The 21003-nt window shown below is 52.5% G+C and overlaps 1 protein-coding gene across 2 annotated transcripts in view; it reads right to left on the bottom strand.

The window, feature by feature from the left end:
* Window positions 1-980: 980 nt before the first annotated feature.
* The window catches only part of Aacs (acetoacetyl-CoA synthetase), a 45637-nt gene continuing 25614 nt past the window's right edge, over window positions 981-21003 (bottom strand). For both annotated transcript variants that reach the window (XM_031338007.1, XM_031338008.1), the window contains 13 exons: window positions 16997-17111; window positions 16650-16731; window positions 13473-13620; window positions 10824-10904; window positions 9661-9785; window positions 7168-7232; window positions 6910-7032; window positions 5701-5814; window positions 5212-5337; window positions 4440-4509; window positions 4221-4279; window positions 3316-3518; window positions 981-2192 (listed from right to left, as the gene is read on the bottom strand). In XM_031338007.1, the coding sequence (XP_031193867.1) occupies window positions 2055-2192; window positions 3316-3518; window positions 4221-4279; window positions 4440-4509; window positions 5212-5337; window positions 5701-5814; window positions 6910-7032; window positions 7168-7232; window positions 9661-9785; window positions 10824-10904; window positions 13473-13620; window positions 16650-16731; window positions 16997-17111 (1449 nt within the window). In that variant the 3' untranslated portion in view covers window positions 981-2054. The remainder of the gene's footprint in view (window positions 2193-3315; window positions 3519-4220; window positions 4280-4439; window positions 4510-5211; window positions 5338-5700; window positions 5815-6909; window positions 7033-7167; window positions 7233-9660; window positions 9786-10823; window positions 10905-13472; window positions 13621-16649; window positions 16732-16996; window positions 17112-21003) is intronic.

Below are 21003 nucleotides of genomic sequence, written 5' to 3'. Positions count from 1 at the left end.
AAAAAAAAAAAAAAAAAGAAAAAAGAAAAGAAGTCTGATTCCAATTACCCACCTCCATGATACCTCTTCGTCTGGGAACCTGTAGGGACATGTGTGACATAACGGGTTGGGGAACTGGATGCTTACTAGCACATGGCCAAGGGGAGAAAACCAGAAAGCAAAGGAATGGCCAGGGCCTAAGATACTAAAATGAGATGAGAGGGCGCCAAGGCTTTAGAGATGAGAGGCCCTGGCTGAGGAAGGAGACACCCCTAAGACAGGAAGAGGTAGGAAGGGACTCTTGCAGAACTTTGAGGGGCCAGCCCTGTGCACACTGATGGGGCCACCTCAGGCTCCCCTTAAACTAGAAGCCGGTGGTGCCTTCAAGTTCCCATGACAACCAATCCATGGGAAACTGTAAAAGTGCTCAGGTCCCCAAGCTCCCCTGCAGCACAGCCAGTGGGGCTCAGGCAGCTTGATCTGACACATTCCAGGAAAGCCATCAGTCTGTTGTCAGAGGCACATGAGGCCCGGCTTCCATCACCTGCCGCTTCCTGGAGGAACAAGGATGGTTAGGTGGGAACAAGCCAGATGATGCCACCAGGCTGCAGAGAAGACAGCCACACCAGGAATGGTGGAGTATGGCACAAAGTGGGGGTTGGATGCTCCTGTATGCCAGAGATCGGGGCTGCCACCCGCTCTCGGTGGTAGGAAGGCTATGTAGGGCTGAACTGGAGTCTGTGGCTAGCTGGCAAAATCCAGGGAGACTCCCATGATAAAGCTGCCCTGTGATCCAGCTCCAGGAAGCAGGGAGGCCCAGGGGATGGAGAAACCCAAGACACTGGCTTGACACAAACTAGGACACCAAGAGCCCAGAAAGCACCATTATACAACTTGTGCTGGGCCACACCATCTCACGGCACAGCAGTGAGCTGACATTGGTACAGCCCTTCGAATGTGGAGTCCAATCACCTCAGAGAAACACAAGCGTTCTGCGCATGTACAGGTGTTCATGGCACATATTTATTCCATAAAATTCTTCATAGCACTTTTTCCTTATAGACTTAAAATCCAGGATATTTTTTTAAAAGGTTTAATGTTGTGCTCAGTTAAAAAAAAAAAAAAATACAAAAGCAATCACCAGGATTTATGACATATTCCATGTGCTAGACGAAAAGCACCATTAAGTCCTGGCAGCCAAAGCCTGAGACTTCATTTACAAATGCAGAGGACAGTCACAACAGAAAGAGCCCAGCAACTATTAGGTGGGAGCACAGAGCCATTTCCCTCTGAGGCCAGGCAGCTCCGTCCCTGGAGGACTCCAGGATCACACTGCCCAGCTAAGTGGTAACCTGGGGTAGACACCCAGGGATTCAAGTGCCCCCAGACAGCAGATCCTCAATTAACATTAAAACTTCTGACCCATTCAGACCCTGCAGTTAAGACCCAGTAACAACCAGTGCAGGATACTGGGGATACTCGCCAGCAGGCGGGACTTGCCACAGCAGGGAGCTCTTGGCTGTCTGGACGATTCACTCACAATTCCCTAGAATGGTGTTCTGGCCTTGGCAGACAGTACAGGAGCCATCAGCCCAGGTGTCCCAACAGCCAGCTGTGTGTGAGGTGACAGGCATGCTGGGCCAGGTGCCCCGGCTTCAGTCAGCTCTTGAGAAGACAGTACCGCTGAGGAAGCCAGGCCAGTTAAGGACAGAGAGTATATCTAGGTAAGACTTCACCTTCACAGAGTGAGACGGAACAGCGGGCTCATGAAGCTGAAGGCCACATCGCTCCTCCAGTGTGCTGTCACCAAATGTCACCAGCCCTGCATCTGCAAGGCTGTGTGCTGACCTATAGCAGCAGGGCCGAGACAAGCCTCAGTGTACCCTTTTGGTCTCCAAAGGCCAGGCACATCCTGGAGATCAGGAGACCTGGTCCCCACCAATGACTCCGAAAGTGGAGAGCTGTTTCCGAGCCCGTGAAGTGCGCGGTACCAGGGCCACCTGGAGCAGCTGCTATCTTTAAAGTGTCCCTAGGTTCCATCACATGCACAGCTGGACGGAGTGTGAGCCGCTGGCTCAGAAGTCCTGCAGCTCAGGGATGTCCCGGTACAGGTCCAGGGTCTCAGGGTTGGAGAAGGCCCCCCGGTGCTCCACAGTCCTCCCGGCGATCACCTGCTTCACCGCCACCTCCACTTTCTTGCCATTGAGTGTGTACTGTGGGGCAGGCACAGAAAACACAGAAAGGAGTGTTTAAACCAGAGACGCAGAGCAGCCTTGACTCGAGTTTTCTCCCTGACATTCACTTCCAAAGAGACCCAGAAAACCAGCTATGTATGCGGTGCCTTCAAACCCATGCCACCTGCATAAACTGCAGACACCTGAGGGAACTCATTGGCAAGGACAGCTGAGGCAGTGCTGACACTGTCCACGGAACCTGCCACATGACCCCATCCCTGGGTCAAAACCACATGAGCACGAGACTGCCTCCAATGCTATGCACTGCGCCAGGCACACGCACAGGTGCCCTGGAGGGCCACATGGCCCTTGCCTCAGGTGCCACTCCCTCTGACAGATCGTTCCTATCCATCTGCTTTCTTCAGATGTGAGACAGTTGTAAAAACAGACCTGTCTCTGACCAGAGGGGTGTCAGGAGGGACAGGCTATTCTCTCACACCCCTAACAGTGTGCACCTCAGGCTCTGCTTCCCCACCCAAGGTGGCCAGGAGGACACAGTCAAAACTCTTTCCCGGGCAGAGTGCAGGCCACCCACTCTGGCCCTGGTACTCGAGATCAGTGGCCTAGCGGCTGTCAGCACGCACCAGGACTTCTCAGCTCAGCCAAATCCAGCTCCAGCTCCAGGTCTGCTCCTGCTCAGGGAGGGAGCCCCCAAGCCAGAAACCCTGCTCCTGCCTATCATCTATCAAGCAGCAGCCCGCAAGCATGGAAATACAGTCTCACAGCATGGATGAATAACTGTGCGTGTGCATGCCCCTATTCCCCAACTCCAAATGTAACTGGGCTAGAATGGAGAGCCTTCAGAGTCCCCTTCCCCAGACCCCACAAAGCCCTGACACACGTATCTGCAGCTCCTTTCAGAGTTCACATCCCCACAGCAGATTGCAGGCCACATCGAGGCCATCAGTCCCAGTATGCCACCCCACAGACACTGCTGGGAATGTTGTCTACTATGTGAGAGAGACAGAGAAAGAGAGAGAAAGAGAGAGAGAGAGAGAGAAAGAGAGAGAGAGGTTGCTAGGCAACGTGGTACCCATATAGAAGCAATATAGCAAGCTGCAGCCACCTGGGCTCTCATAGGCCCAGGGGAGACACAACGTACTGGAATGCCTTGGGTCTCCAGGATGAAGCTGGGCACGTGTCGAGCAGACAGACCAAGGCGGATGGCATCGCGAATGCGCTTCACGAGGTCAGGCTGGAAAGTGTGCCCAGACGCCATCTTCAGAAACAGGACTACCCGCTCTTCGCCATCCCTGTTGTACTGGGGTACACACAGGCTATCTTCCACCTCATCGAAGGCTTCCACTGTGGAGGCAGAAAGAAAAATAGCTTCGCACAAAGCTCTCCACAGGCCACCATGCTATAGTCACCTGTCAGAAGGGAAGGCCACCAGGCCACCTGGGCAATAATACAGCTGCACCTGGACTGGGGGATGCCCAGGTGAGGGATACCACATACGTATGTACTAAGGTGCCACTGACAGGGAGAAAGGGGCCAGGCACAGGAGGAACTGAGTTCAGGTCTCACCTTGGCAACACTGACTAGGGGCCCAGATCTCACCATAACAAAGGAGGCTACCTCCACAAGAAGGGTGGCTTTGGGGCCTGGACCAGAACTAAGTCCCTAGGCCAGAAGCTTTGAGAGTCCCTCACAGGCATGCATCTGGTGTCCTGAACTGTGCTGTATGACCTTCAGCCTTCACACACCCTCTCTATGCCTCTGTATCCTTGGCCCAGAAGACAGAGACAGGATTAACCAATGTTTAATCTTGATGCAAAGATGAAAACTGAAGGACAGTCAAAGCCAAGTGACCTTCACCCTTTCTGAGGTCTTAGGAGGCGCCAATGTGACCAGACATGCTCTGGAAGAGAGGGTACATGCATGGAGACTAGCCCTCACCCCGCTACATGGAGGTCCACCCTCACCCAGCTCATCAGGAATCAGGGTCCTGGTCCAGTGGGACCACCCTGGACCTGAGTTAGAGCAGCAGAGGAGAGATGCACCAACCGATGTTGTAGATCTCCGAGCTGCCGAAACGTACACCATTGGGGTTAAGGGTGCCATCACTGCAGAGACAAGAAGTGCATGGCTAAAGGAGGTGGCCATGCCCCATCCCTCTTGGCATGCTCCTCCCCAAGTACCAACTGCCACCTGATGCCCTCTCCTCTCTCACTTCACAGGACATGTCCCCAAGCCTCAAGAGGGAGCGGCAGGAGGTCACCTTACCTCCGGCCCAGCATGATGATGCCTCCTGTCTTGGGGTTGATCCTGCAGTAGTCACCGTGTGCCCAGACACCTTCAAGAAAGGCAGAACAGACTGGTCAGACTAAGGGGGTGGGCTGGGATACACCTAGACAGACACATGAGGCAGGGTCAGAAGGGAGGGAACCCTGGCCACAGATTACAAAAGTCTAGAACAGGCAGAGCTCGGCTGAGCACTGAGGCCAGGGAGGGGGTGAGACAGTGGACTGCATGAGTCATGTGTGGCAACACGTGCCTGTGACCTCAGCACATGTGACTGTACACATGTAATTTACACAAAACCACCAACCCCTATGGGGACTGAGCGTACAAACAGCGTTTGTTACCAACACAGGAGAAATCAGGGTCATGGAGAGGAGGGTCCTCTACAGAGGAGCCTGAACTACAGTGCCGGTGTCTAAGACACAGCTGGCCTGAGTCAACTTGCTGCTTGAGTATTCGTCACCCTCCTGTCTCCAGACCTCCTCCCCCCAACTGCCACCTTCACTGACCAAGCAGACAAGCCCTTGACCAGAGAGCGGGCAGGTAGCCCCGAGTCCTCCGCACAGGGCTTCATAGGGCTTTCAGCACAGCTGGTGGCTGGAGGTCTTGAGTGCAGGGGTGGGTTAGGATCGCCTGAACCAAGTCAGCGATCTTGGGATGTTTTCCAGTTGCTGAGACCCACCAGAGTACCCCCTTGAGCGGAGACGCCCAGCCCCAGCTAGGCAGGGCGTGGTGCCAGCCTGCTCCCGCCTACCTGGGAATTTGGAGAAGTAAGCCTTCCTGTACTTGCTGCCATTCTCGTCATTCCAGAAGTGCGTGGGCTGGCAGGGAATGGGCTTGGTGCACACCAGCTCACCACTCACTCCCCAGACGGCCTTCCCTAGCATACGGGAGAAGACTGAGCATGGTGCACTCACGAGCAGGCCCCAGCACACACTCCCTTCCTAAGGCTCCCACTTGGGACAGAGCTCTACTATGTACCAGCAAGAGCGATCTACCCTGCCTGTGCACAACTGCAAATCCGGATACAACCTGCTACACACTCAGCAATCATGGCATCTGACTGAACACCTGCTTGTCTGAGACTGGAGTCAGGGAGCCCAGGAGTGCAAAACCCACCCGTGGGAAAGGACATCGTTCCCTGTGGGAGAGTGACCACTCCCAGACTAGGGACTGGAGAACCATGCCAAGCCAGGGGCACATCTTCCTCCTCACATCCCAGAGGGGTCAAGGAGCCATTCACCTTCCTCGTCCCAGGCTTCCACGGCCATGCCAAGGTTCCGGGCTTGGATCTCCCCCTTGTACACAGGAATAGATGAGTTGTGGCCCATGAAGCAGGAGATGATGTCAGTGCCACCTGTGAGCAACAGCAGAGGACAGGTGACCCTTGAGGACAGGCAGCCTTCAGGGTTTCCTGTCAGCAAGATGCAGAGCTGCCTGGACAGGCACCGACCCTGCTGAGGACCCACGACAGCAAGGGCTTCCCTGCAGAGAAAGACAGCAGTGACCCAGACTGGGCCCAGCTCTCTCTCTGTCGCCATGTCTGGTGACGTCCTTTCTGACTAAGCCTCCCTGACTAAGGACTCACAGAAAATGCTCTCAGCTGGTCACATGGAAGCCCAAGACTTAAGACAGATAAATAGGAGCCTTACCTGATGGCACGCATACACCACACACCTCCCCCTCCCTCTTCCCTGGGTACACATGCACACTACACAGCTCACACAGACATACTCACTACATCGCACATAGATGGACATACACACACACACACACACACACACACACACACACACTGTACTGGCTGGTTTTGTGTGTCAACTTGACACAAGCTGGAGTTATCACAGAGAAATGAGCCTCCCTTGAGGAAGTGCCTCCATGAGATCCAGCTGTAAGGCATTTTCTCAATTAGCAATCAAGCGGGGAGGGCCTAGCCCACTGTGGGTGGTGCCATCCCTGGGCTGGTATTCCTGGGTTCTATAAGAAAGCAGGCTGAGCAAGCCAGGGGAAGCAAGCCAGTAAGGAACATCCCTCCATGGCCTCTGCATCAGCTCCTGCTTCCTGACCTGCTTGAGTTGCAGTCCTGACTTCCTTTGATGAACAGCAATGTGGAAGTGTAAGCTGAATAAACCCTTTCCTCCTCAACTCAACTTGCTTCTTGGTCATGATGTTTGCGCAGGAATAGAAACCCTGACTAAGACAAACAGACAGACACACACGGACACACGGACACACACACACACACACACACACATTCTTTGACACACAGCAAAATCAGCTTGATTACACTGGGGTTGTGGACTCCCAGGCAGGAGTCCAGAGGAGGTGTAAAGTCCATGCAAGCACCCTGCTCCCCTCACTAGATGCCCCCCAAACCATGGCTTCCAAGGGCCAGCCCACACTTCCCTTCCCACTCCCACATTCCTCCGGCACCCTCTGTCTTTGGCCCTACCTGATATGGAGCCGAGGAGCACGGTGCTCTTGATGCATCTGTACACATACTCGTAGCTCTGGGCTTTCAGTGGTGAGCCGGTGGACAGGATCGTGTGAAGTGTGTGGAGGTTGTGAGTTTCCACTGGGGGCAAAAATGGCCAGAGATGAAACTGAGCCCGCTGCCTTCAGCCAAACTCACATGTAGGACTCAGCCAGAGTGGATGCTAGTTTCTGAAGGGGTGGGTGGTTCTGGAAACAGGGACTGAGGACCACTCACCTGGCTTCATGTCCTTCTCCTCCAGCACTGACAGCCACTTAGCTCCCGTTCCCAGGACGGTGATACTATGACAGGGGTGAGAGAGAAAGCATCCTCAAGTCCCCAAACTCCCTACCATCAATCACAGACTCCAGTCATAGCCTCCTATCTCCAGCCTCCCACTTCCGTTCCCAGACAGCTCCGCCTTATCTCCAGCCTGACACCCAGGTCCAGCAGGGATCCTCCAGGGACAGACGCCCTGATGACAGTGAGAAGTGACCGACCTTCTCCAGGGGAACAAAGGCCAATGCTACTGAGGGCTATCTTACTGCCATACAAGCCCTTGCAGATGAGCGACCGTCCTATGTCCCAAGAGAGAGACTGCAGAACTCTGGCTCCCTCTTTAACCAGAACCTTCTCTCCATGGGCTCAGTCCGTAAGAAAAACCACCCTTAGAGGGTCTGGTCTAAGCCTGGGAGTCAGAGTTGGTGATGTGCTAGGCGGCCACTTTAGGACCCAATATCACAGTCTAAAGGCTCGTTCCTGGCTTGTGTACACATATGAAAAACTTGAGGTCCTAAGGATGCTGCCAGCCTCCTGATTCTGGCTCCAAGGCAAATGGGCTTCTTCTTCTTCTTTTTTATATGTTTTTATATTATTTATTTTGTTGTAGAGAGAAGGGCACACAGGTAGCGGCCAGAGGACAGCTTGCAGAAGTCTGTTCTCTCCTTTTACCATTAGGTCCTGGGGATTAAACTCAAGATTACCAGGCATGGTGGCAGCAAGTAACTCTACCCACTAAGACTTTTTTTTTTTTTTTTGAGACAGGGTCCCTCTGTGTTACCCCAGCTGTCCTTGAACTCACTCTGTAAACCAGCCTGGCCTGTAGTCTTGAACTCACAGAGATCTGCCTGCTTCCACCTCCACCAACAACTACCAAGACATCTTGCTGGCCCCTACAACAGGGTTTTTGTGATCATACTGCCCTGGCTTTAGTCTCAGGGCTGGTTGAGATGGGGCACCCTACCCACTACCCATCTACCCCACACCTGTGTTTCTCACTGCCACTGATAGCTGAGCAGGGATTTGAAGGCTGCAGTCCCTGCCTAGGGACAAGGCTACGCCTGCCATGTTGGGCAACAGGCACCAGAGTATAGGTGATATATGTCTTAGTAGTGGGGTGCAGATTCTGTGCATATACCCTGCATGGAACCAACCCACAGGTCTATGAGCACAACGGCTTCACATGCATGCATGCGCCTAGCTGCAGTTCACACTCATGTGCACACACAGGCATATGTAATCTCACGACCACATGAGCTTTCACATGTATACATGAACAGATAAATAATCTCATATACATGTATCACACACTACGTTGGAGCTCAGAGCCCCAGGGATGGTCACTTCTCTCTCCATACCCCTTCTGGCAGCTTCCCCCACACCTCACTATACCCACCCCACACCAAAACCAGTTTCTTTTCCTGAAGCCTGGCTAGCAGGTGCCGAGGGACATGACTAACCTTTGGTGAGCTGCAGTCTCACTAGGTAACAGACTCCTCACTAACACTGTGAGCCACAGGTTGAGATTTTAGAAGCATCATCCTGGCCAAGCACTTTTTTGGAAAATGCTAATGGCCCAAGATTTTATAACAGCAGCGGTGGGCCAGTTCATAAAGGTAACTGCCACCAAGCCTGACGACTTGAGTTCAAATCCCCATGACCCACATGGTAGAAGGAAAAGAGCGACTCCAAAAAGTTATCCTCTGACCTCCACTTTCACACTACAGCATACACATACCCACATACAAAATAATTAAGTATTAAAATGTTTAAAAAAAAAAAAGATGTGCAGTGGTGATACATGCCTTTAATTCCAGCACTTTAATCCTTGTCTCAAAAAACAAAATACAGCCAGGCAGTGGTGCCACACTCCTTTAATCCCAGCACTTGGGAAGCAGAGGCAGGCGGATTTCTGAGTTTGAGGCCAGCCTGGTCTACAGAGTGAGTTCCAGAACAGCCAGGGCTACACAGAGAAACCCTGTATCGAAAAAAAACAAACAAAAAAACAAAAACTCCAAAATAAAAAACAGCAACGACCATAAGAAGCCACTCACAGCTGCTTCTGCTTCTACCATGGTGGCTCCAGCAGGTGATGGAACATGGCAGAGCGCTGCTCCTGGTACGGGAAGTCTAAGCCTCCATCACTGGGCAAGGGGTTCATCTACTGGCAGGACAGGGTATCTTGGCGTCTCTATGGACACCATTTTCCTAATCCGCAGCCACCGGAAGTTGTTCAATGCTGTGCCCTCTCACTCCACAAGCATCAGTGCTGAGGGTGGGACCTGTCCTGACTCCTTCCCCTCTGCTTCCAGCACCCTCCAGGGCTCAAGCGGAAAGACAGAGCACTCAGAGACAGAAGGGGAATGTTAGCTCTATCCGATGCTGAGCCTCCCCCAGAGACAAAAATGACAGCTTGCTGTTCTGTCAACTGAGTAGGACCTGGGTACCTACCCTATCCTGTCCACAAGGTCCCACAACACGTTGGGGGTCGGAACCAGCGGGGAGCCATCATACAGGACCAAGGATGCTCCTGTGGCCAGGGCTGACACCATCCAGTTCCACATCATCCAGCCAACCTGCCGCAAACAGGGAGACCAGGTAAGCCAGGCAGAGGTGCAGACCCGGGATCCTAGCACTAGGGGGCAGCAGGAAGAGGAAGCTGAAGAACTGCAAGCTTGGGGCTAGCCTCAACTACACTGTAAAACCCAGTCTAAAAGAAACAAACCAGAAATAGCTTTTTGGTTTTGGTGTTTCAACACAGGGTTTCTCTGTGTAGCCCTGGCTGTCCTGGAACTCACTCTGTAGACCAGGCTGGCCTCAAACTCAGAAATCCGCCTGCCTCTGCCTCCTGAGGGCTGGGAGTAAAGGCGGGTGCTGCTACCACCTGGCCAAAAAAAATGTTTTAAAAGGAAGTGACTTCCACAGGCCCAGTAACTATTACTCCATCTCTGGGGAGCAAAACACTACAGAGGGATTAAAGGAGGCAGGGCTCTGCAGGAACCCTCCAACGTGGTGGGCACAGGAAGCCCCTGAACTCCCCTACATGAGTCAGACGGACAAAAGCCACAGCTCTCTGGGAAGCCTGGGCAAACTTGTTGGGGGATCTGCTAGTGTCACCTAGCACCCTGGGGTCAGTATTGGGAGGTGAAGATACACAGCTAGTGAAGGTGGTGCACGCCTTGAATCCCAGGATTTGGGAGGCTGCATGGCAGGGAGTCAAGAGGTCAATGCTGGCCTGGGCTACAGGGTTAAGCTCCACATAGCCTGAACAATTCAGCCAGATGCTAACTCAGAATAAAGAGAAAAAAAAAAAAGGACTTTGGATGTGGTTCGGCAGTAGAGCACTTGCCTAGGGCTCAGTCCCAGGCACTGAAAAAAAAGGAACATGAGCTACTACAGGTGTGCCACCAGAGGAACACTGCTAGATCCTTCTGGAACCTCTCCAGACAGGACAGGAATACCCCAATTCCCAACTCAAGCTCTGGGTTAGCGGCAGTACCCCATGCTGCTCTAAGCCACGGGGCAGGTGGAGACTACACCCATCTGCCCTCCCTTGGACCACGAAGCCCCAGATGGAGGAGCAGTGGGAGGCCGCAGCCACACGCAGGACACACCGTAGTGTAGTAGAGCAGGATGTCACTGCTTGTCATGTTGCCATGGAGTACGTGCTCCTTCAGGTGCTGGATGAGGGTGCCCTGCAGGAGGGAGGGCAAGACACAGGTGAGACTCATTGCCCATCTCCCCCTCCCGGAGGAACCCAGCGGGAACTCTCTGGCTCTGCAGGCTTTGGTGCTGCTCTACCATCTGAGAGCCATGAGAAAATCCCAGCACCCGCCTACATGCTCCCGGTGCCCAGCCCATCAGGGACCCCATCAGAGACACACTAACTTCACAAAGAGGGGCAACCCTCACTGAGATGGGAGAGAAAGCTCATGGGCCAGCAGCAGGTGTGTCCTGACCCTTGGGCTCCTCCTGGGAGAAAGATGTCTAAACACAGAACTCAGGGACACCACAACAGAGGGGACCACACAGGACGCCTCCCACCTAATGTCCACTTTTAATTTCAGTACAGCAGGCAATATTCCCAGGCTCCAAATCCACTCAACACAGCCTTCACCTGGCTCCTCCTGCTTCCCCAAGGCAGCTCTGCCCCTACCCTGCTCCATCCCCTACCCTGCTCTACCCCCTACCCTGCTCTTGTGCACTGCCAACGACTCCGGCTCCGGCTAGAGGCTGGTAGGAGGGGAGGTGGCTTCCTTCTCAGAGTTGAGTTCAGCCAGCACAGCGTGTGCCCACTGCCCATGACTTCACCCTCGACCATGGTTTTCCTGCCTCCATCCCAGATCCCCTATGAGATCCTGAGGACGGGTGGGGATGTCACCCTTTGATGGCCCTAGAATGATCAGTCCACTGTCTGGACCTAGCCCACAGGTATGAGCACCAGATTCACAGACAGGCTCCCAGGCTACAGAAAAGCCACAGGTCTTTCACAAGACCCCACGTGTCACACACTCACACCCAAGAGAAGTCAAAGGACAAATCAATCAAAGGGAGGCCTCCATACAAGTTAGCTGTAATGTGAATGACAGACGCCCCACAGGCTTCTAAATGTGAACACAAGGCGTCCAGCAGGTGGCGCTGTTTGGGAAGTTAAGGAACCTTTAGGAGCTGGCGCTTTCCTAGAAGTGCCTCTTCCAGATTTTAAAGTCTGGCCCCACTTCCTGTTCTCCACTTCCTGACTCCCAAGTGGTCTTGCGTTCTTGTTGCCCTGATGGGACCTGTAAGCCAGGAGAATCCCTTTTCTCTTCTAAGCTGCTTTCCGATGGGGAATTTACCACAGCCACAGAGAACTGACACATGCAAGGTTGAGCAGAAACCACCTCGCGCGCATGGGGCCGGGGGGGGGGGGGGGGGGGGGGGGGGGGGGGGGGCGGAGCTCTTCTCCTTCCACTCACTGTGGATCTGCAGCAAGAGTGAGCATCCTCGCACAGGTACCTGCTTGTACCTCCATGTACCTGCTTGCCACCCTCAAGAGCAATGCCTTTCTCCTCCAGGCTCATACCCACGCTTATCATCTGACTGTTAAGTGCCCATGCAGACTGCCTTCCCTCAGGGAGGTGACTCGGCAAGTATGGTTCCCTGGGTCTCAAACAAGAGTTTCATTTTTTTCTTTCAGTGCAGGGAATGCTAGGTAAACCTAGGGTGTACATGTGCTGGGCAGAAGCCACTGAGCCGCAGCGCTGCCCTGAGTAAGCTGGAGGAACGAACGCTCTCATGAACACAGGAACCCAGGCGGTGTGTCAGTAACAACCTCTGCCCCACACACACCAGGGCAACACACCCTTCTCACCTGGCCCACCATTACCTATCTTCAAGGCAAGGAACTCTCCACACATGCCAGTGATGCCAGTGTTCGGGAGGCTGAGGCAGAAGGATTGCCATGGTCAAGGCCAATCCAGGCTAGTAAGACCTTGCCTCAAATAACAATAACAACAAGTGGGGGTTCGGGGGGAGCTCTCAAAACTAGGTGAGGACAGAGAACACATGACCTTCCTGTCCTTCTAAAATGCTCCAGGCAGGAAGAATGGTGGCCCATGAGCCTTCAGCAGACCCTCCCTTGTCTGAAGCATTCAGGTAGAGAAAACAAATTAAAGTCCAGGTGCCTCATGAGAGACCACCTAAGGACCTGTGACAGAGGTCCCTGACCAGGCAAGGATGGGGGCTTTAACTCAAACTCAGTCTTCATTTTCCACCCCAAGAAAACAGGTTTCCCTCATGTGAGCCTCTAGTCTCACAGGAAGCTCTGAGTCAAATAGACTTTTAACATAACCTCATGGTTTTTGAGTGTTTTTCTGACCACAGCCTACAGTCCCATGTAAGTCTCAGAGGCCACCCAGCTCTTGCTCAAACCCATACACACTCTAGACTGTTCCCCACGGGCCACATCCCTTGCAAACCAGATGCACTTGGCTTCTGGAAGTGACAGCGGCCCGCCCCTCTGAACTCACAATCCCCTGTGGGCGCCACAACCTACAAAGTCAAAGCGGTTGGCTCACCGGGTGCATCCTGCCCCCAGCCACAGCACGTTCCACACCACCCTGGCCTCTGACAGCCATCACAGCCCCAGGACTGCAGTGTTCCATTACCCTGGGCCCGGCTCCAAGTCCCCCCAGGCATCCCATTTAGAGAAAAGCAGCACCCTGGGGGCTCTGCAGAAGGGACTGGTCTGATGACTGTCCGCCCAGCAGAGGCAAGACACCTACCCCAGCAGAGTGCACCATGCACTTGGGTGCTCCTGTTGTGCCTGAGGAGAACATGATGAACAGAGGGTGGCTGAAGGGCAGCTGTTCAAACTCAAGCTGGGGCGCCTGCGCGCCTGTCCCGCTTGCCAGGAAATCATCCAGGAACACACTGTAGGCGGGAACATGAGAAACCAACGGTGAACATTCCAGGACGCCAGAACCGCTCTGCTGATTCTGCCCCCAGCTAGATATGGCCCAAGATCCCTCTAATTCTACCACAAAAGCCTGGAGCACAGGCTTGCCTGGTATCAAGAATACTGAGCAGGTATGGAAGGAAGCCCCGTGCCTGAGGAAGGAAAGAGCCAAGCTCCTAAATCCAAAGTAGCTATAGGGGAAGTCATAGAACATGAAGATCAGGCACTGGAGTTGCTCGGATCAAGGGCTGGCTTTTAGAGACAACGAATCTGTGTGGCCCTCATATATGACATGCTGGGGCCTACAGCAGCCACGTGTAAATAGCTGAAAAAATAAAAACTAACCCAAGCCTGCCCTGCCTCAGCCCACAGCCACCAGAAGCCACCAGATGTGGGCAGCCCAGAACTCCAGAACAAACAGGAACAGTGGGTCTCTGTTTTTCTGACAAATCAAACTCTCTCTTCCAAGCAGAGGTGGGATGTCATTAAACTGAGTGATCTGCTGAGGCTGTGACAACGAAACCGCCCCACCTGGCATGAGAAGACGTGCCTCAGAGACCAGGGACAGGGGACAGCCTTAAAAAAAAAAAGACATTCCAAATGATTCTGACAGCCGCACCCCCACGCACACCTCCTCCGCAGCTCTGTGTGATGAAGTGCCAGTCTAATGGACACTTCCCACAGAGAAAAGCCCTTTCTTTCCAAGGCTCTGGAAATCACAGTAAATAACTGTTGCCTTTTTTTTTTCTCTTCTAAAATTGAAAAAAATAAAGGGGGAGGGTAGCTCTGGCCTGCACTCCCTGGATCAGCGGTCTACCACTGAGGTTATCTGTGACAGCCAGCAATCTTGAGGAAACAATGGCAGTGCCTGGGGTCTGCTGAGGGGACCACTGCGTGTTATACAGAGCAAAAGCAACCAGTGAATGCGGTTCTCCTGCTACCTCACTTTATATCAGAGCTGGTCCCTTGCCCCCTCATCATGGCCTCCATCAGACACACTAGGGCTAAACCTAAGGTTGAATGAGGAAGATCAGACCTCCACCATCTAACTAGAAGTTTCCAGATCAGCACAGTGCCTGGGTCCACAGGTGCAAACACTGGGAAGGGCTCACAGTGGACTCACACAACTGCCATGGTTGCGGGTGGCTTCAAGGACAGAACTCACTGGGCCTTGAGGGGACACATCGTTACCCACAGCTAACGATGCACTATACCAGCAATGAACTACTGAAGTCACAGAGGGATGTACCACCCGCATTTGGAAGTTCCTGAGAGCAGAGACAGGTGAGTGACGGTCACAGGGACACCCAGCTGGGATCAGAACCCAAGCTAGGGAGACACTAGCCAAACTGCATGTTGCTCTCGGCGCTCTTCCCAGGAAGCAAGGGCCCCATGAGGGACAGAGGGACAGACCCCAAGGCTAGTCAGCAGTGTAAGAAATACCAAGGGAGTCTTTCCCACCAAATCCTAAAACTCCGTGATCAAATCTTTGCATCTCCCCCACCTCGTAAGACTTGTAGGCAAATATTCTAATCCCCACCCACGTACTAAATCTTTGTTTACCTAAAGACTCCTACAGTATCCCAGAAATGTGATGATCTGGGGCAGTGACCCCTTTCTCCCTTAAGCAATGACCACACCCCCACCTCCTCCACCCCAGGGCATTTCTTTTCAGCCTAGTGAATCCACTGATACTGTCAAGTCGGAGCCCAGCCAATGGAGAAGAGCCACAGTCACCAGGCTCTTCTGAGTTTCAGGTTATCTGGCCCTCTGGATCCAAACAGCAGGGTTTCCCTTGTCCAGACACATCAGCTGGAGGGGTGGTCTCTTTCTTTGTGACCCTGACTTGTTTCTACCAGAAGCAACCACCCTGGATGTCACAGGGAAGCAGCCAGGTTGCTCGCAACTCCCGAGTACTTCCATCCCCTACCGATGGATAATAAACTGTGATCTATGGGCCTAGCGGTCAGTACTTCCCCTAACCACAGGTGTGTCTCATCCTCTGGAGAAGATGGCACCTGCAGAGGAAGGAGGTCAGGACATATGCTTCACATCCAGCAGGATCCCAGACCACACTCTGCAAAAATCAGGGAGCCCGGGCTGGCGAGATAGCTCAGCAGGTAAGAGCACTGACTGCTCTTCTGAAGGTCCAGAGTTCAAATCCCAGCAACCACATGGTGGCTCACAACCACCCATAATGAGATCTGATGTCCTCTTCTGGTGCATCTGAAGTCAGCTACAGTGTACTTATGTATAATAATAAATAAATCTTTGGGCCAGAGCCAGTGGAGTTGACCAGAATGAGCAGGGCCGACCATAGCAAGCGGGGATTGACTGGATCGAGTAGAGGTCCTAAAAATTCAATTCCCAACAACCACATGAAGGCTCACAACCATCTGTACAGCTACAGTGTACTCACATACATAAAATAAAAAAGACCCCTTTGGCCTAATCCACCGACAAATGACCAATGCCGAAAAAGCAAGGGAGATGCAGGATCAGCATCTCTCTCCCAATCCCCCCACCAAATCTCCAGGTGCTTGGCCTGTATGTAAAAGGCGACAGTCTCAGCACATGCTCCCGAGGACACACAGTAAGAATGCTGTGTAAACAGTGCTCTGCCCCCCAGCCCCGTAAGGTCTGCACATGCTCAGTGCAGACTCGTGTTTTCCAAATATTTGCCATCTGTAGTTGGTGGTATCCACAGATGAGGAACCCACAGATCCACATACACGTCTACCCAGACAGCATCCACATGGAAGAACAAACCTGAGTGTGCCACATGGGTTACACTTGTGAGCATGCCTGTGCACACAAGTTATGTAACACCAGCTTCCTCTGCCCAGGCCGGGAAGCCATGCCTGGAGCTCTCCCTGACCACAGCAAGACAGGACGGAAGCTGATGGGTCATTGCTGCGTGCTCTGGAGAGACTCATGAGGAGGCTCCCCATGATACAACCCACAGTGAGGCTTTCACCTAGTCTGGGGGATGGTGGCTCCTCACCTGTTGGGGATCTTGGAAATGTCTATCTTCTCCCTTGGGAGGATATAAGGGATCAGCACCACGCGCTGCAGGTCGGGCAGTCCTGAAGGAGGGGTGGGACAAGGTCAGGCCCCAGCTGTTATCTGCGCATGCACCCAGCACAATCTGAGGGGTGGGGCTGGGGGTGTGGCCCAAGGGACTTCTGGGGCAACCCCTCTCTTGGTACACAGGCACATACATCCAGAACTCCTGGGGAGAGCCCCATCTCTGTGTGCACATACATGCACATCAGTAAACTCAGGACTCCGAGAAGGCACAAATCTGCACACGTGTGCACACACACACACCCAGGGCAGAACCCCGAGTACCTTTCACAACTCGCTGCAGCTTCTCCAGGTGGCCGTGCTCCTTGCCATTGTAGACAACAGCCTCCACTGAGAAGATAAGTTTTGGCTGAATTTGAGAAAAGCGGTCCAGGACACCCTGAAAGTGAGAGAACGGGTCATCAGAGACTATACACACAGGAGGGAAAACATCATTGTCAGTACTGAGCACTGTCATTTGTCTCCAACACCTGCCACCAATACAGGCCATCCATACAAACTCCAGCCACATCTAGGAAGCGGTGGCCACAGAAAGGAAGGCTGCAGACACAAACGCATGTACTAAACAGAAAAACTCCAACACCCCTTGCAGAGGGTGCTCACTGCACTACCACAGCCCCCCACAAACCTATGCCGTCTGCGTCCTAGAGGGGTGCGAGGTCCTCTGAAACCTTGATGCAGGAGGAGCCTGCACCCTCCTATAAGTGTTCACATTCTCCTGTAAGCCTGTGTGCTGCTCAGGAAGCCCTGCCTGGAAAAGCAGGCTTACCCAAAAACTGCGTACCACACACGGGGGAATCCACAGCCAACCCAGGGTAGCCCTTTCCTAACTCCCATACAAATTAACGTGGACAGGCACAGCCTTGGGACCCCTCTGCTGCACCCCCAAGGGGAACAGGTTAAAGCACTGAGATAGACTTCCTCAGCCCCGCCCCCTACCCTACCAGGGAGCAGCCAGGAGGCCAGCATCACTGCCACAGAGGCAGGCGAGGTAGGAGAGGCATCTTAGCCCAGGAAGGCTCTACTCCTCTCTGTACGTCTGTCAACAGCTGCTCAGAGATACCCACAGTGACAGCATACATCACAGACAGGGTCCCCACATGGCTGCAGGCCCAGCCACCTGCCGAGGATCATTAGGTTAATTAGGGCCCTAAGTGTGACTAATTAGCGGCTCCTGCAATATTTCCAGAGCTCCCTGGGAGACTCTCAGCAGAGGAGTGCTGACTCAGCAGGGATCTACAGTGGGGGCAGCTCTAGGTGGGGGCCCCTCACCTGCTACAGCACCATCCCCTCAGCCCTCCTGGGGTCTTGATGCACCCTAACACCTGATCACCTCAGAGTTAAAGATTCTCAGGCTAAATTCTCTTCAATGGTGTCATTTTTCCAATTCCACACAGGCACAGAGGGTCCAGTGCCACCTCCTGTGTGCCTGGCACTGCCAAGGAACCCACAAGGGTCCCCACTCTCCCAAAATATAAACAAAATCAGAAAGCCACAGGGAGATGACTGCAGGTTCTGTTTTTCTGGTTCCAACTCCAAAGGAGGATGTGCAATGCAGATAGTCTAGAGAAGAAAGGTGCCAGGTACTCGCTGCATTCAGAGGCTAAGGCAGAGGATCATGAGCTCATGAGTTCAAGGTCAGGCTGGGCTCACAGTTAGACCCTGTCTCAAAAACAAACAAACTGGCTACTGAGATGGCTCAGAGAGAGGGTGGAGGTACTGTGGTGTTTGCCTGACAGACAGACTTCAGTCCCTGGAACTCATGTAAAAGCAGAAGGACACAACTCCACAAAGCTGTCCTCTGATGCCACACCCACTCGTCACTCCAGTAAATTCTGCGTGTCAGGCCTGATAGCTTGTTCATGGATCTGAGGTGTACAGCTTCAAAGGAAGCTAGCTAGCCTCCTGGAATTCATTTCATTGGCATCTCCTAACTCAGATGCGTTCCAGACTGGTCTCTGGAAAAGAGACCAAAAGTCTATGGAGAGTTTTGCGTGCTTTCTTTATTCAGGCATATAGGTGCCCCCAAGAAATTATTTGTAAATAGCTAAAACTAAGATTAAACATTGTTCCCTGGCCAGCACAGTGTTCCAATGATCCTAATTGATGCCAAGCTGCTATTAGCTTCGAATTTTCGTAAGGAAGCTGCCTTTTCAGACAGGGTGTCTCCAGAGTTAGCCAATAGAAGATCAAACATTAATGTTTACTATAAACAAAGTAAAGTTAGAATTCTCAGAGCAGTCTCACACACACACACACACTGCAGAATTACTTTACATACTAGAGAAGTTGAAGGGCTTCAGTCACTAATTGTTTATGTTAGAGCCAAGGACATTCTCAGGAGCTTCTAGATGGGACCTCCTGGTGCTTGCCTCTGACCTGACCCAGAGAATTAGCTTGGGGTTGCCAAGATAGCCCAGTGGGAAAGAGGACCACTGCTCTTCCGAAGGAACCATTCGCACCTGGCTGTTTGATCTTACTGACTTTGATATAACTGTCATCTGCCTGCGTGATCTCTGACCATTTGCCTAACTCCCTTTCCTTTTCTGTATACTATATAAGCTTGATTTTTACTTTGTGCAAATACACTCAGATTTTGCACTTCCCTGTGTTGTCTCTGTTTGTCATCCCGCCGAATTTTTTGCCCATTTAGCCAGAACTCCACTCAACCCGCAGATCAAAGGATCCCCACAGCAATCCAGTCCAGGGCATTCTGGCCTCCACATGCATGCTGTGTCATGCATGCCACACAGACACAACATACACACACACACACACACACACACACATACATACATAATTAGTAGTTGTAGTAGTAATAGTGGTAGAAGTAGTAGTAGTAGAAGAAGGAGGAGGAGGAGGAAGAGGAGGAGGAGGAGGGGGGGGAGGAGGGGGAGGAGAAGAAGAAGAAGAAGAAGAAGAAGAAGAAGAAGAAGAAGAAGAAGAAGAGAAGAGAAGGAAGAGGAAGAGGAGGAGCAGGAAGAGGAGGAAGAGGAGGAGGAGGAAGAGGAGCAGGAAGAGGAGGAGGAGCAGGAAAAGGAGGAGGAGGAGGAGGAGAAAGAGGAGAAGGAGGAAGAGGAGGAGGAGAAAGAGGAGAAGGAGGAAGAGGAGAAGGAAGAAGAGGAGAAAGAGGAGGAAGAGGAAGAGGAGGAGGAGGAGGAGGAGAAAGAGGAGAAGGAGGAAGAGAAGGAGGAGAAAGAGGAGAAGGAAGAAGAGGAGAAAGAGGAGGAGGAGGAGGAAGAGGAGGAGGAGGAAGAAGAGGAGAAAGAGGAGGAGGAGGAAGAGGAGGAGGAGGAGGAGGAGGAGGAGGAGGAGACAAGTTTGACCACAACAAGAGCCAGGCATAGTGGCGTATGCCTTTATTCCCAGCACTAACCGTGAGGCAGAGGCAGGAGGATCTGTGTGAATTTGAGGCCAGAGTGAGTTTCAGGACAGCTAAAGCTACAGAGAAGCCCTGTCTCAGAAAATAAAAATAAAAACAAAACAAAACAAAATAAAAAAGAATAAAATTTAAAACAAAATTAAAACTAAAACCTAAAGGAAAGAATTAGACAGGCAGACTTCACTGGTAAGATTTACTTTTTCATAGTAAGATACAATTCTTGCCAAATCTGATTGGGAAGAAAGTCAGTACCCCTGGCTCTCACTCACACAGCCCCTTACAGATAGTGGGACCACCTACCCACCTGTGAACACAAGTGTGCAGCAATGTGAGGTCTAGCCTTCTCTGTGAAGGGCTGTCAGCCTTGGGCATTCACAGAACCCCACTGTGGTGCTCTGGTCAGAGCAGAGAGAAAGGTAGACTCCCCTCAGAGAGATGAAGACCCAGCCTTCCTGCCCCATTCCTCTTCTCCCCTCCTATGAAAATCCCCTTTGGAACTGGAGAGATGGCTTAGTGGTTAAAAATGCTGACCGCTCTTCCAGAGGTCCTGAATTCAATTCCCAGCAACCACATGGTGGTTCACAACCATCTCTAATGGGATCACATGCCCGCTTCTAATGTGCCTGAAGACAACAAAGGTGTACTCACATAAAATAAATAAATAAGTCTTTTTTTTAAAAAATGAAAAAAGAAAATCCCCATTGCACCCAGGTCAGGCTCCCCCAGGTGAGGGCTCCAGGGGTGAAAGCGCTCTCCATCCTCTACCCTTGACCTGATTGCCCTCCAATGCTTGCCTGTTGAGTGGTGAGCCCCCAGGACCCAGGTGCAGTAACAATGGTACCCTGCACCTGTCTCCCTCCAGCCTCATCCATCCCACAAACAATGGGTG

This window comes from Mastomys coucha, unplaced genomic scaffold, assembly GCF_008632895.1.
Source record: "Mastomys coucha isolate ucsf_1 unplaced genomic scaffold, UCSF_Mcou_1 pScaffold22, whole genome shotgun sequence".
NCBI lineage: Eukaryota > Metazoa > Chordata > Mammalia > Rodentia > Muridae > Mastomys > Mastomys coucha.
This window is presented reverse-complemented; position numbering and strand designations above follow the sequence as displayed.